At 36.2% G+C, this 15535-nt stretch overlaps 1 protein-coding gene across 2 annotated transcripts in view; it reads left to right on the top strand.

The window, feature by feature from the left end:
• Positions 1-15535, top strand: part of tkv (serine/threonine receptor kinase thickveins) — a 282020-nt gene that overhangs the window by 174152 nt on the left and 92333 nt on the right. The window contains exon 1 of one of the 2 annotated variants that reach the window (XM_017609067.1): positions 13295-15289. The exons of the other annotated variant lie outside the window; for it this stretch is intronic. Within the exon in view, the coding sequence (XP_017464556.1) occupies positions 15256-15289 (34 nt within the window). The 5' untranslated portion in view covers positions 13295-15255. Of the gene's footprint in view, positions 1-13294; positions 15290-15535 lie in introns of those variants that run through there. 2 annotated transcript variants of the gene reach the window in all.

The following is a 15535-nucleotide window of genomic DNA, read 5'->3' as shown; positions in this document are numbered from 1 at the left end:
ATACTTTAGTTACTGGATGGACTCTACCATATTGGCAACATTCAATTAGTGGTTTTTTATTATACACACCTCTCTTTACGTTACATATTTATGTATTTTGGAAGGAATTTCCGTCATCCCTGTTCAAATTTCGGTTGGGGACAAAGCGGTTTCGCCGTTGTGCCCTCCTCAGTCACATTTTATTCGTTCTAACGATGTCCATTTATGAAAAACCTATGGCACTCGGAGCTAGATAAATATACATATATGTACCTATGCCATTTTTTTCGAATGATATCGAATCTCCAGGCAGCTGATGTCCACTCCGGAGATCTGTCAAGAAAGTGCCGAGATGATTCCACCTCATTTTCCAAACAGCTGCGACAGTAGGGATCCGTGACGATATTAAATCGCACCGCACGGATTCCTAAAGCATAATGTCCGATCAGGAAAGCTGTAGGAACCGAGAGCTAGCTGCTGAAGCTCCCTTGACCGCGTGTGGCCAACAACCAGCAACCTTACATTTCGGAGTTTTTGCCCTGCACTCGCTGAGCCGACCATGAGCTCATCTGTCCAGGAGTAGGCCGAACGTTGCCAACGGAACTCCTTTTCTAGCGAGAGTGCCCTGCCTAGCCAATCAGCTTTGCAATTCCGAGTGATGTCACTGTGTCCTGGCAGCTGAGAGAGAGGTAAGGCAATCCCAGCAGCCTGATTGCCGCAGATATTTACCCTTTTAGTCGGAAAAACATTGGTTTATAGTAAATCGGCTGCCTCTTTTATGGCGGCCACCTTTGCCTGAAAGATGCTGCAGAGATCCGGCAGCCTTAACGTAAGATCTATTGAGAGTTCCTGATAGTAGACACCTTCTCCAACTCTCTCTTCCAGCTTCGAATCTGCCATGAAGATGTTTGTTGGACCTCCATTCCAGAGACTGCCATTCTCCCATTCGCCCTTTGGAGTGATGTGCTTGGAGAAGGATTCTTTTGGGCCAGCCTGGGAACATTCCGATGCATTTCCTCCGGTAGGAAGTCGAAGCTTTGGAGAATTATCGAGTGCCAACTTTATCTAAAAATTCAGACAAAAAAGTTCGAAGTTTTGATAAAAATTTTTCTCAATTATATAAAAGCTTTAAAACTTTGATTCTTGTAGTTTATACAAAAAAAAAAAAAATCACAAAAATTTTTTACTTGAAAATCACCATGTACTCAGTTTGGCTCGGCACTGTACATGTAATATGAGGATTAAGCGATGGGAATGGGCCACTTGAATAAATATTTTAATTATTTAGTTTTTATTAAGATGAGATTACATACTTCTACAACCTGCACCGTAAGCCTCATTTAGTGTCATTCAAACGCAACTTTTACACAAATCCAGTATATCCCTAAATAAATAGCTACGCTAAGTTCCAATAGCTACAAAAACAAAAACCAGCTGCTTTTCTAATGTCATCAACACATAAAACTTGAGAAAAAAAAAACAAGTATGTCGAGTACCTACAGATGGAAAACACATCAATTCGCCGCGACCCACGGCATTCACAAGTTTCTACTAATCATCAAACAGAAGTGATTGTCAGTCAAAAAGAAGAGAAACGCGCGTCGAGATAAGCAACATAAAAAAAATGAATAAAAATAACAAAAAATAAACCAGAAAAAGTAAGAAATTTAAAACCCTTTGGTGTCAAAGAGAAACTCATAAAAAACGTAAAGAAATTTTCTTGTGCCTTTCAGACGCTTTGCACAGCCACAGCCATACTATGTAGTGTGAACGCGCGACGGCATGCAACTCCCAATGGAGCCGCAGCAACGCACCCGAATTGAGTGGGCTAGCGCTGGGGAATGCACGACACAGGCATGCGTTGCAATGTGCAGCAGGGAGGAGACCATGGAAGTCGTTGTACCTACAGTAGAAAAAAAGTGTTTGCGCGCGCTGCATGACTCCTACACTTTGTAACAGATCACACCTCGGCTATGGCGGCTGTTGATTTTGTAAAGCCAACAGCGCGACGCACAGTGGGGCAAAAATGAAATTTACTATTCAAAAAGAACTAAAATTCTTCACGGATTTTCAAAGTTTTTTTGACTCAAAGTTAAGTTAACGATTTTGATAAAAAAAAAAACAAAGCGAATTATACGAATTTCTGATAACTGGAAATTTCGTTAGCCATTCAATATAAGTGGTATATCATATGACAGGCAATTGAATTTTCTATATTTAGTTGACAATTCATTTTCATTAAAAACACACGTTTTAGAGCAATTTTTATTTTCAAAAAATGTAAGATTTTGTCTACTCATTTCTTTAAAATAACATTTAAGAAGCTATGTACATTTAATTAATAACGCCTTGGGGTCACACACAAAATTTGGTTGTAATAAAGCGAGTTAAAAAAAAAAAACTATAAAAACAAAATGAATTTTAGGAAGTAGTTAGTCCCTTAAGCATAAAAAATTAATTATTTTTCATTTACAAAAAAAAAAAAATAAGAATCCGTCGAAAATTTCAGGAAATTTCGCTTTTGCACCACCGTGCGGCATGCGTGATTTGCTGCTGAGCTCTGGGCGCTGGGTTGTGTTTGTGGCAGCGCTGCAGTCTGTCCTGCTAACAGCTTTTATTGCTTGCGTTGCATTTTCATTTTCGGCGCTGTTTATGCTGTTTATTTTGTAAGTTTCTTTCTTATTCGTGCCAACTTTATGTGCCCTGCAAGTTGCAAGTTACAGCCAACCACAGGCAGCTGCATAGCTTTGCCGCACTTTTATTTTATTATTATTATTATTTTTTTTTTTATTTGCCCCAAATTTTTTCTTTTTATTTCTCAAAGTTTTCGCAATCGGCGGCAGCACTCCTTTTTCGTTTCGTTTTTTTGCGACTTTTTTAGGCTCATTTTCTGCAGATCTTTCCTTGGCTAAGCACACAAAAATAAGCGCAAAACTGGAACACACGTGTCAAAAATTGTGCAGGCGTTGCGAAAATTTTGTGCTCACTAAAAAAAATTTACGAAGGAGTTGCCAATAGATTTCGTACTTCTTCTCTTCAACTCGTTCATCGCGCTGCCACTTAGCTTGAACGCAAATGTGTACATATATTGTACGCGTAGTGGGTTGCCATATGCGCCCGCATTGCCATTGTTTATGAATATTTTTCGTTTCTATTATTGGCTTTTAGTTGGAGAAGAAATAAACTTAGCCATTTAAATTAATTGGTATTTATTGTGCCGGAATTCCTTTGCGGCTATAAAAATCAACACGATTTGCTTTTATAGCGCGCGTATTTCATTTGGCGATTTTTGTGCAAATTGCCGCAGAAACAAAAGTGAATTAATGAAATGCTTTTGTGCTGATTTCTTTTTTAGCTTTTTTGACAAACTTGCGATCTCAGAATGTGGTTTAGCGGCGGTTGTTGTACCCGTACTCGTACACCTACATACATACTTACTATACATACATATAAACATAAATTTAGTATCTGTTGGTATTTCATTTTATGGCTTATGTTTTGCATGACAATGCATAATTAATGAATGAAATAATGTTGTGTAGTTAAAATTAGGACGCCACTGTTGATCGTCGCTTTACAGGGTAGTTATGGCAACTATATTGAAAGCTCTTTACTGTCTTTGTTTGCCTTTTAGCAATAAGCTTTTTAAATATTAAATTAAATTTAAAAATATATATATATATATTTTTTTTAAAACAATAAAGACTACCAAATAAAAGAAAATTGAATAAATGAAAATAAAGCAAAAATAAATAAAAATATTTTTAAAACTTAAATGAAATTAAAAAAATTTATATTTTCTTTTTTAAAACAACAAAATCTAAAAATTAAAAGAAAATTAAATTAGCAACAGAGAATAATTAAATCAATAAGGAAGAAAATAGTACTTAGAAATTAAATTAAATTAAAACAAACTCTAAAAAGTAATAGAAAACTAAATAACAAAGACAAAAAATAAAAACATAGATTAAATTCTAAAAATTAAATGGAATAATAAAATTAATTTTTCTTTATTAAATAACAAATTCGTACAAAAAATAAAAAAAAATAAACAACTTAAGTAAATAAAATTATATTGAAAATATATATGTATGTATATAAATTTTTCATTTTAAAATAGTAAAAACTAATGAATAAAAAAATTTAATTATGTAAAAACAAGTTAATAAAAAATATAATGAAATTTCAAAAAAAATTTATTTGAAAAAATAAAATGAGATCCTAAAAATTAAATTAAGTAAAAATATGAAAAAAATTAAGTTAAAAAAGTATATATTTTTAAAACAAAATCTAAAAATTTAAAGAGACTTAAATCAAACAAGACAAACAAATTTAATAAGATCCTAGAAAATTACATAAAATAAAAAATTCAACAAGTTTATTGAGCTTTAGGCCGTTTTTAATGAACATTTTTGTAGGAAAACAATAATTTACATTTTGGTAGAAGTTATAGCTGCTAATTCGGAGATCACATCTCCTCATCAGACTTCTTCACTGGGTGCTTGTTCCTCCTGAGGTCGTCCTGCATTAACTTGGGCGCGTTGCTGAGGTTTTTTATTTGCACTGCTAATCGCCAATCTTGGCAAATGACGACGAATTACGTGAGGAAATGTTTCATAATCTAATCGGCGATGGGTTTACGAACTCTGAAAGTGCAATGTCGAAAAATTCAAATTATGACATAGGAAAATCCACTCTAGAGATATGCTCTGTATTACGTAAGCAACTTTGTTTAATACATATATATATATATAGACATAAATTTTTTGATAGTTGGCAACCCTCTTCAAAATTATTACTTCTGGTTAAGATTGCATTTAAATGCCTTTCAGTCCCCCGAACGCGTTGTAATATTTTAATCGATTTATATTTAAGTCCCAAAAATTTTAAGCGGGTGGCAACCCTATTAAATTTTTTTTTTATTTTTACCTCAAGTGGTGAAGCTGTCCTACAAAATGGTGTTTCAATTAATCAATTTGATGAAGTATTATGGAAGATATGGCGCTTTATTGACCAGATACAGTGCTTTCAGTTTTTAAAACCCCCTTTTTTAATAAATAACGTATTTTGAACTATTTTTCACATGCACTTGAGTTTCTACCCTTCAAAATGAGACATCATTCATTAAATTTGATAAAATATTAAAGGAGATATCGTTTGGTAACAGAAGAATACCTTTTAGAAATAAGTATATAGATTTTTCTTTCTCAGACAATGAAATCTTTTAACTGAAAGAAAATAAAAAAGAACAAATAAGGGGTATTCTTGAAGTCTTGCACGTTGCAGGGATTGCACGAAATGCAGAAATACTATTCCAAATTGGAAGGGGTACCCCATTGCAAATTGGTAGCATGCTTAGCTAGGAAAGGCTAGAAGAATATATTTTTTTGGTATACTTACGGATAGAGATTTTTTAAAGGTTTGTTGATTGCAGTGCTTCCTTGTAGACACACCACAGTCCATCATGTAGCCGTCGGTGGGAGACCACTCAGTTTCTTCTCCTTTCTCTCCTTGGCTACCATATAGTCTTTTGTCCTTCCACATTTCATTTCGTTAATGATTAATCCATGTCCGAAGTGTCTAGTCCCTTGTAGCCCTGACCCTCTGTGTTTGACTGCCGATTTCATAGGGGCTTCTTAGAGGTTAAGATCGATATAGGTGAGGTCGATAATAGTATTGAAAGCTTACGTAGGTCAGGATCTTACTGCATTTTTTACTCCTATTCAGGTTCTATGTGATAGGTGTTCGGACGTTGATTTTCCAGTTAAGTTTTCCGCCTTACACAACTGCAAGATAGATGGGGGACTTACGTGGAATCCCGCAGCCCTTAGTTAACTAAAGTATAGAGGGAGAAACGGGGCGATGAGCAGTAAAGGGCCGGTCAATATGCACCTTGATACTCACTTTCTGAGTAATCCAACACCGCGAAGGATCCGTTTTGAAGCAGCTATATGTACTTTGGAATTCTAAGCAACTCAGAGCTCATTCCGGTCCGAATTGATCACTGCACACCGTTGCTGGGACCAAGCGCATCTTTTATCATCCACATCCCAGGAAAGGTAGGATCAAGTGTCTTCTGCCAAGTTTAGCCTCCCGAAACAGGTCGTACCAAGCAGAGGTAGCCGCAATAGAAGAAGCTGACACCTATAAATATAATACATCCCAACAAGACATTGGTGAACACTTTAGGCAAATATTCTAACACATTTACACTTTTGTTTTTGTAGTATGGCATAAATGAGTAGTTTTACTATTAGTATTGAGGACTTTCTGATGACAACATTGAGAGAAAAGTACTAAATTTTTTCCCATGATCTGAACAAAATTGAATACTTTGATAAGCACTTTTGTAATTAGCAATAATGATAATATGAGCACTCATATGATACTCAGCTGGCTTGTAGAGATTTTATAGGGGTACATATGTATTCGAATAGCCAGATGGCAATCAGGACCAATCAAGCTTATTTGATACCTGTATGGTTGACGAGCAAGCATATATTATTAAGGAATTGCCTCCGACCAATGTAAATGGTGGGGTCTCCACAGGCTACGTGTGGCCTGATCTGCACCAACACCGGATTGAAACTCATGAAGAGGCATCTTTTATTGGAAAGGAATAATTGGTACACTCAGGCGAAGAGAGTTACTGTAAAGCAATGGAAAACGAGAGGTTTGACTACGACTGAGTTAATATTTTGGTGGAAATGTGAAGTCAATCCTTCATCCGAGTTATAAGGTTTATATAAGTTATACTTTTCGGGTTCCGAATAAATAATAACACTACCTACTATGTAGGTTTGATATCTATTTTGATCGTAACTTTATTTGCTCCGCATATGCGGTAGTAACGAGCTAAGAGCCTGGCAAAAGACTGAATATTAGAATTAAGACAAAGCTTACTCTACCCTACTTAATCCCAACTGTAGCAGAGACTGTAGTAGTTGATATCTTTGGTGTTGTTGTTGTTCCAGCGACTGTAGTTTTAGGTGGATCGCCAATTCGCTATTGCTAGTGCTTTCGTTGTTGTTGTGGTTGCAGCGACTGCAGTTGCAGGTGGATCGCTACTCCGTTACTGCCGTTGTTTTCATTTTTGTCACGCGCATATTTGCAGACATAGCGTCAGCATTTCACATGAGAACGGAATGTTTCCCATGAGCGCGTTAGCAGGTGTTAACTTATACAAATGAAGTCGAGAGATTTCTCACCCGGGTATTCTGGATCGCAGAGCCAAGACCTCGTACGGCGCCGTATCAATGAGAGATTAAACGCGACCATTAGAAGTTATCCTCGATTCATGTGATCAAGATCTTGCCGGGAGCATATCATACTGCTCACGCTTGCGCAGAAAACCTAAAGTTCTACTTAAAAGCACATACAGGACTGCCAGCTCCGTTGACCAAGATATTTACATACAAAGGTAAGAGCTTGAATGCGATTCTTAGTAAAATTTTATAAATCAACAAATTTTGCGTGACTTTTCTGCTAAAAAATGGAGCATAAATAAGGAAAATACCGTTGCTTTGCTAAATGTATAATTATGTAGAGATATTTAGTGCGGCCATAAAAGCTTCGTATGCTCGCATAGTGGCTATTAGACATGGAATATAACGTGATCGTTATGCTCTAGAACGTATGGAAGAAGAAACAGCAGCACCAGCAACCACACACAAATGCCATAAAGCATAGATAAATAGAGGAGAAAAGGAAAAGAAGCAGATGTTATTGGAAAAAATAGAAGACGCAAAAGTGGACTTAAATTACAATTAAAGCAAGCAAATGGCGTTGCTAATAACATATTTTGAAGTACATACATACATACATACATATTACCTGCAAAGCGAAATTAAGTCGAAGAATAAGAAGAAGTTAAATATTGAACCGGAACAACTCACGAACGGATGGATGAATGTAATGGAAAGCTGAATGAGTGTAGGCAACAAAAAAAAACCTAAAAAAACGGGCAATAAAATATGGAAGCGGCGCAAAAAAAGGCAGTGATTTGTTGATTGTGCATTTCAGCACATTTTCCAACACTGCATTTTTTTGCACACCAAATCAACCGAATTTTCGTATGCAACACCAACAATGAGCAGTCTACAAAATCCAAGGAGCAGAGTCAGCCGGCGTGTAGCAGAGCAACACAGCAGTCCGGCAGCCAACGCATTCGCCACAAAAACTGTCCAAACTATCAGATGCAATATTGAGATATGCCAGTCATGGTCGCGATTGCCAGATACACTCGTACAAACCTTAGGAAACATACACAAGTATGCATTCGCACGTACATATGTACATACATATCGTACGTATTTATGCATCTCCAGGCACAATTGTACTCTCGAAGAAATCGTAGAAACGCAGCATAACAAAAACGTTACAAGAATAAAATAATAATAAAAAAATAAAAAATTAAGAAAAAAATGAGAACGAAAAATAAATGAAATAGAAAGAAAAAATCAAGTTTCGATGCAATGAAAAGACAAACAGAGAGTGAGAAAGAGCGTGAATTCTCGAGCATAAATCTGTTCGTACCAGTGAAGGGCAAACGGAGAGACTTGGGTACCCCACTCACTCACAATTCTACCCACAATCAAACGGACAGTCGCACCACGCACACTTCCTATGCTTTGCTCATGCTCACTTCAAGTTGGAAAACAATTTATTAACGACCAAACAATACTACAAAAGCGTATAAGCTGCATATATTCATAAGCCCCTAGTAGCTACATATATGTATGTATGTTCGATTCCGTGAGCTCTACTTACTATGTATACTCGCATTCATATTCTCGCACTCACTGACTTATCAGTTGTCGTAAATCTGTTTTATATTTTTGCTCTCCTTCTATGCTTTGTTGTTGTTTGGGGACGCAGTAATATTGGTGTTTTGCTGAAAACTTGTTTGCCAAAGAGAGCACATATGTACTCCACTTACTCCACTTGCTCTCTAAAACATAAACACAATTTTCAGCCAGCACAGGCTCTCATCCTGGCCATTGGTACGGTACATGGGAAAAAAATTTATGATTGATGTATCAAATTTGAGAAGAACTGCCATCATAGAGAATGCGAATTTTTCGCGACTTCGGATATCATCTGTTACACAGGCCCGCGAAAATTTCTCCCTTAAACAAACTAATTAGCCACTTATTACGGGCGTTAACTTCGAATTCCTAAAAGTCTTTCTGGCCGACTTAGCCTTGAGGATATTTTAAACCAATACTGTTGTTTTTTAAGTAAAAAATTTGTTTTAAAATGATTAATTTCGTTTTTTTTCATGAAAATGGTTAAAACTGACTTTCTTGCATAGGCCTCTAAGTTCTTGAAATTAGTGGTCACATAATTAGTTTTTTTCAAGCTTTAGTGTTGTGACTATCCCACAGGTAAAAACTCGTAGTTCTAAAATTCTGAGTATATGTATAAATTTGATAAGCAAAATAACTTTTTAAAATCAAAACCATTCTTTTTTGTTTATATTTCTCTGAAACCATGTGGAAATAAGACTGATTTTAACTTCGTAGTTTTTAAATGTTTATTTGAGGTTTTAACAATTTTTACAAATTTGAGGTACCCTGTCAAATATAACCGGAAAGCTGTTACTTTTGAACGATAAGCTTTCCACAAAAACAAAACTTTTCCTGATATAAAACTTTTAGATTTTTAGCTTGCCGTAAACATTTTTCGACACTGAAAGGGTTAGGGATAATTTTAACTAATACTATTTGTTTTTTAAGAAAAAGTTTAATTTTAGTTTGATTAATTTCTAGATTTTCATAGAAATGATTTAAAAGTCTAAAATCGTTCAGCAGCACAATCGATAAACAAACATAGATCGCTACCTAAATGTGGAAAGGTGCCAAGTCCTTTTTTCCAAATTTAGTTTATGATGCGGAAAGGCAGGTAAGACGAAACTACATCGATTTTTGGTTTTCCTGAACAATTTCGAAAAATGGACTTGTCACCTTTTCACCCTTAGGTGACGAAATATTTTTTGGTACAGCTAGGCAACGATCAAGGCAATAAAATGGAACGGTTATGTTCCCTCTTCCCTTTTCTGGAATGCGTTTGTAAACGACCTTCTGGAGAAACTGGAGAATTTGGGCTGTCGGGTGATCGCCTATACAGATGATGCGACACATATGAACGATTTCTAAATACCCTTTTCGGTTTGACTCAAGGTCACCTTGGTAACTAAGTGGGCGGCCAAATGCGGACTCGCAGTTAACTCCAGTAAGAACTGGTCTTGTTTACTAGAATATACGTGGTCCTCTGATGTGGTTCTTCCCTCGATCGGGGTGTCCGTCTGCAACTCTCCGGGAGGGTGAAGAGCTGATATTGGAAAAAAGCTGTCGTGGAAGCTTTACATTGAGAAAGGGGCAAGAAAGTCGTTTAAACTGCACCACAAAATGTATCGCTGTAACTCTTCAGAAATGGAAGATAGAGGAATAAAAAATCTCCGGCTACCCAGTGCAGTATAGGTACGGTGACCATCCGTTCTGTTTTTTGCAGGACCGTACTGTTTTTCAAAGGTCGGTCCTGCGTAGTTTTTCAAACCTGAAAACCCTGAAAATGTACTGATTTTTTCCAAGTGTTCTGCATTTGTCCCGCATTTTATTCGTTATTTTAAAATTATCGGACAATGGATGGATTTTTTCAAAAAAGTGTTTTTTTGGGTACTTTTCGTAGCTTTTCTTCAATATCTCATGAAAAAATCTCCCAATCAACGTCAGCGACTTACAGCTCGAAGGGTGTTGATGTGCCTCTTACCAAAATATATAACTTGTGGCGACTTCAATGAGAATTATTAGTGCTACAGGCGACCATTTGCATTTTGTCGTCAAAGTCGAAAAAAGTGAGAGTTTCAATCAAATACGCAGTTTTATTTGATTATTTTTTTCATTAGTTTAAAAATTCGATAAATAATGTATATCATTACAGTAAATTTTTAGCCAAAGATAATGAAAATCGGATTAGAAATGTAGATGCTATGAAGCGCAATCTGCACAAATTATATATTTTTGTAAAGGGCACATAAATACCTTTGTAACTCGTTGTTTACGTCGACTCATAAGGTCGATTTTTGACAAATAACTGCGAAAAGTGCCAAAAAACAAAAAACAAAAAAAGGGTATTGTTTTCGTTTTGAATGACTCAAAATTTGTCTATAAAATAATCTTTTAAAGATTTTCACTTTTCGTGTAAGCTATTGTTAACCGACTTCCAAAAAAGGAGGAGGTTATCTGTTCGTCGGAATATATTTATATTTTTTTTTTTATGTATGTTACCGCATAACTTTGCACCACGTCAACCGATTTCAATAATTTTTTTTGCAACGGAAAGGTAGTGTCTCAGAGGTGGTCCCATACTAAATTGGTTTAGATCATTGGATCATGAAATATATAGATATAACTATATATATTTTTTTTAAGTCGGTTTTTTTTTGCTAAAAATTACTTGTAATTATAATGTGTTTTACTATACTTTTATAAATATTCATGTAAAACAAGATTAATATCGATGAAGAAAACGTGATTCGTTTTTAAAGTTTAAAATGTATTAAGAATTTAGAATCATAAATACTCTTTTGATATTTTTATACTACGTAAATATATGTAGGCATATTTTTGAAAAATTGTCCTTCATTTTGAATCCATATTTATGGTCACCGTAAGTATAGGATAATAGCACTCTACTGGAGGATGGAACTATGACCGCGTGAAAATATTTTGCTTTAGTTAACTTATACACAAGTTATATGAAATGTCACAATATGGATGTCAAATGAAAGAGTGTTAAGAAATTTTTAGTTTGAATAGCACGAATATTTTTGAGGCATTAAAAAGTTAAATTCAATTTATTTACTAAGTTAAATGAATTAGTAAAATATGGGTATCAAAGGGGGCTAGAAAAATCTTTATTTCCGAACAACATGCTTAAAAAATCAAATTCAACTTAGTTCGTCAGTTAATTGAAAAACATGTGTTTCACAATGTCAGACGAAAGAGTTTTAAGAAGGTTTTAGTTGAAAAGTACTTTCAAAAATTATTTCGATAATATTTCCATAAATAAATAAAATATATCCACCTGTTGGAAAAGTCGAATTTAGTTAACTTATACACAATTTTTATGGAATTTTAAGATATGGGTGTCAATCGAAACAGATTAACGGTTAATGAGTTCAAAAATATCTTTAATTAGGCTGGCCACCTTTTCGAAAAGTCATGTAGATGGACATGTATTATATGTTATATGTATGTATATCATACGAGGCAATTTTTGTGATAGTCATAAGATTTGCACTGTTCTTTCGAACTCAGAATGGCTGCGCGGATTTACAGGAAATATGGCACTGGGATCGTTAATAACTGTGACTAACATTGGGAATATTTTTTAGGTTTTTAAAATTAAATTTTGGGCGTTTTAACGCCCTGCGGGTTCACTAGTAATTAGTTATTTAGTTAAGCATCTGAGTGTAGCAGAACAGGAGGCAGTGCAATCTTAAAGATCTAACGCAGTATGCCCAAGATGCCTTCGGCTTGCTTAATGAATCCTAAAAAGATAAAATTATTTTCTGCTGTGTATCTTTTTTGTTTTTCAATATTCGCTATGCCTCCCACATTTTAGGGGAGCATCCATGCTAACCTCTCTGTCGCTCTCCACCGTTCATTATGTATATGTATGGATGGAGCTCTCTGTAATGAATAACCGAATTTGGCGCATTGAACCGACCGGCCTAGCCGACTTCTCGTGCACGTACACTCTACCACATGCATAGAATGCTATGCTCCACTGTTGTTCTGGCTTTGTCGCCCATATTTTCTCTCTACGTTTTATGTATAAAATAAAATAAAAATATAAAACAAGGAATAGTTTTACTGTGTTTGTGGTTGTGGTGGTGTTGCTGCTGCTGCTGCTGTTGATGAGAATTCGGTTTGTTATGATGAGATTGCTGCCTGTTGCATTCAGTACCTGATATGTCCTACGTGTGATGTGACGTATCTACCGGTCGTTTCGAAAAAGTAGTCGCACAACAGTCGTGTACGGTTTACTACATAAATTGTTGATTACAGAGTCGGTTTAGAAAATTTTGCATAGAAGTGTTTAGAATTTACAAAGTGTGCTTTGTTTGATTAAAACATAAGTGCATGAAAAAACGCGTGTGTTTATAAATAAAGCGAAATATGTAAATAAAATTGCGCATGCAGTGTTGAAAAAATCTTAAAGCAGATTTTTTAGACAAATCTAAACGAAGCATATTTTCGATTATTTATTGAGTCTTGGCGTGCTATGTACATATATTTATTTGCTGGCAGCGGAAATAGTAAATAAATGTTTATTATCTATTTATAAATAACTAAAGCTGTACTGTTTACAAAAATTTGCTTCGTTCGCTTAGGTACCTCCGTGGGAGTGTTTGTGCGTAAAGCGGAAATAAAGTAGTGCCAGGAATTTTTTTTTATCTGCCTGATATGAAAAGTACTCAGCTAGCAGTGTTTTTGTAAGCTTTTTTTTAAAGCTGCGACATTTTTAAGTGTTTATCAGTGCGCAACAAAAACAACAATAAATTTAAATAAAAAAACGGAGCTCGAGTAAATATGTAATGAGTATTTAAATATAAACGTAGACGAAAATACGGAAAAAAGCACAAACAATATTTTTTCCAAGGCATTTGAGCTCACATTTCAAAACACATCAATCACTTTAAACTGCATTGTACATACATTCTAAAATCGAGAGTGTGAAAAGGAAATACTTTTGTGGCTAAAGACTAAACAAAAGTTGGTAGCGTAGAGTTTTGAAGGAAAAACAAAACGCTTATTGCAACAACGCACTGCACACAGTCCAACAGCAGCGCGCGCTCACTTACAGTGGCAGCCATACCGCAGACGCGAGTTCACATTGTCCTTTTACGACGCATTCAGCTACACTCGGGATTAAATTTCACCTGATTTGTATCGCCACCTTTCGCCTATAATTAAACTCAACGTGATCACGCGCTCGCTCACACCACGCTACATAGCGCATTGAAAGAACAACAACAACGAAAAAAAAGAAACGTAAAAAAACCACAACAACTCAAATCGCTGTCATCCTTTGCGAACATCCATCAGTCGCAAACGCTTCAAACAGCGTTGGAGCTGTGAAAAAAAAACAAAACATCCATTCGTAGCGGAAAAAGCAACTTAAGCTTTAAGTTTGGCAAAGAAGTGTGCAAAAAGAAAGAGAAAAAACGCACAACAACAACAACAGCAATAAGCCCAAGGATAAAGGAGGTAGTCGTTATGGCATAAAAAAGATTCGCGCAAAAGACCCATAATTTTGTAGACGCCATTCAACCGCCGACCTTCCAACGCCGCACCTCCGCACACTCCCGCAACACCAACGTCGTGCAGTCACAGCCGCCGACGTCAGCCACTTGAAGCCGGCGACCTTTTCGTTAGCCGCTTAACCGCCTGTACCTTTTGTGAGGCGCACACACACCATACACTCGGAGAGCTCTAAATACACCTTTTGTGTGAAGCAGCTAGTCCAGAGCCAGTGGTGATCTGCGCGTTCGTTCCAAACGATCATTCTTACTACAACAAAAACAAGAAGAAGTACGTCTACGTTGTCGCCAGCCTGCCTGATCGCTAGCTTGGAGCTGTTGCTGTGATTACAACTGACTGCCTGACTGGCTATTGTTGATCACTTTAAGCTGCCGGAGCAGAAATTGCTTTGCTGGATCTCCTTGCCTTGGACGACGACGACGACGTCCCAGCACACGGACAAACAGACAGACAGACATTTATTTATGAGCGCAGCTCTTGTATTTTAAACGGTGGCGACGACGACGATTTTCCTTGCCGCGCGCCTGCAACTATTCTACAAGCTATAAAAACAAAAACATAATAAAAAAACAACAAAAGAACAATATATTCTTCCATGCCACATCATACGACGTGCATAAGTGTTATTGTCCAACCAGTTGTTCTCGGCGAGATTTGCTCGCGAGCCTGGTGCTAGTTTTTATTGTTGCATTTAGTGTTTCAGGCTGTTCTGCGAAGGTGCAGCAGCCAGCCTAGTGGCATAACAAAACAAAGCGTGAAGTAAGAACGGAGAATTAGAGAGGTCTTTAGAACCTTTGTTGTTGTTGTTGAATATTCTTCATAAAAGATTTTAAAGGCTCTAGTAGTTACAGCCTACTTGCCTGTTGAAGGTAGCACAAAAAAGGAAACGTAACAGCAAAAGGAGAAGCAGAAGGAGAAAGAGAATCAGCAGCCGCAGTCGACAGTCATGGCGCCGAAATCCAGAAAGAAGAAGGCACACGGTAAATAATAATAATAAATTTTAATCTGTTTTTATGCGCTTTTCGTTCGATATGTTGTTGTGTTGTCTTGTTTTCCATTTAAATTTTTTTTTCGTTATTTATTCTCATGTTCAATTTTTGGGTTCCCTTTGCCGATTCTTACCTTTTTGTTTTTGAGTATTTTACCTTTTGACTTACTTTTATTTGCGTCTGTTTGTTTTAATGAGTTTTTTTTTCGAGTGTGTTTCGTTATTGTCATTTCATATT

Source organism: Rhagoletis zephyria, unplaced genomic scaffold (genome assembly GCF_001687245.7).
Source record: "Rhagoletis zephyria isolate East Lansing unplaced genomic scaffold, Rhagoletis_zephyria_1.1 Rzeph_scaffold_00186, whole genome shotgun sequence".
Lineage (NCBI taxonomy): Eukaryota > Metazoa > Arthropoda > Insecta > Diptera > Tephritidae > Rhagoletis > Rhagoletis zephyria.
This window is presented reverse-complemented; position numbering and strand designations above follow the sequence as displayed.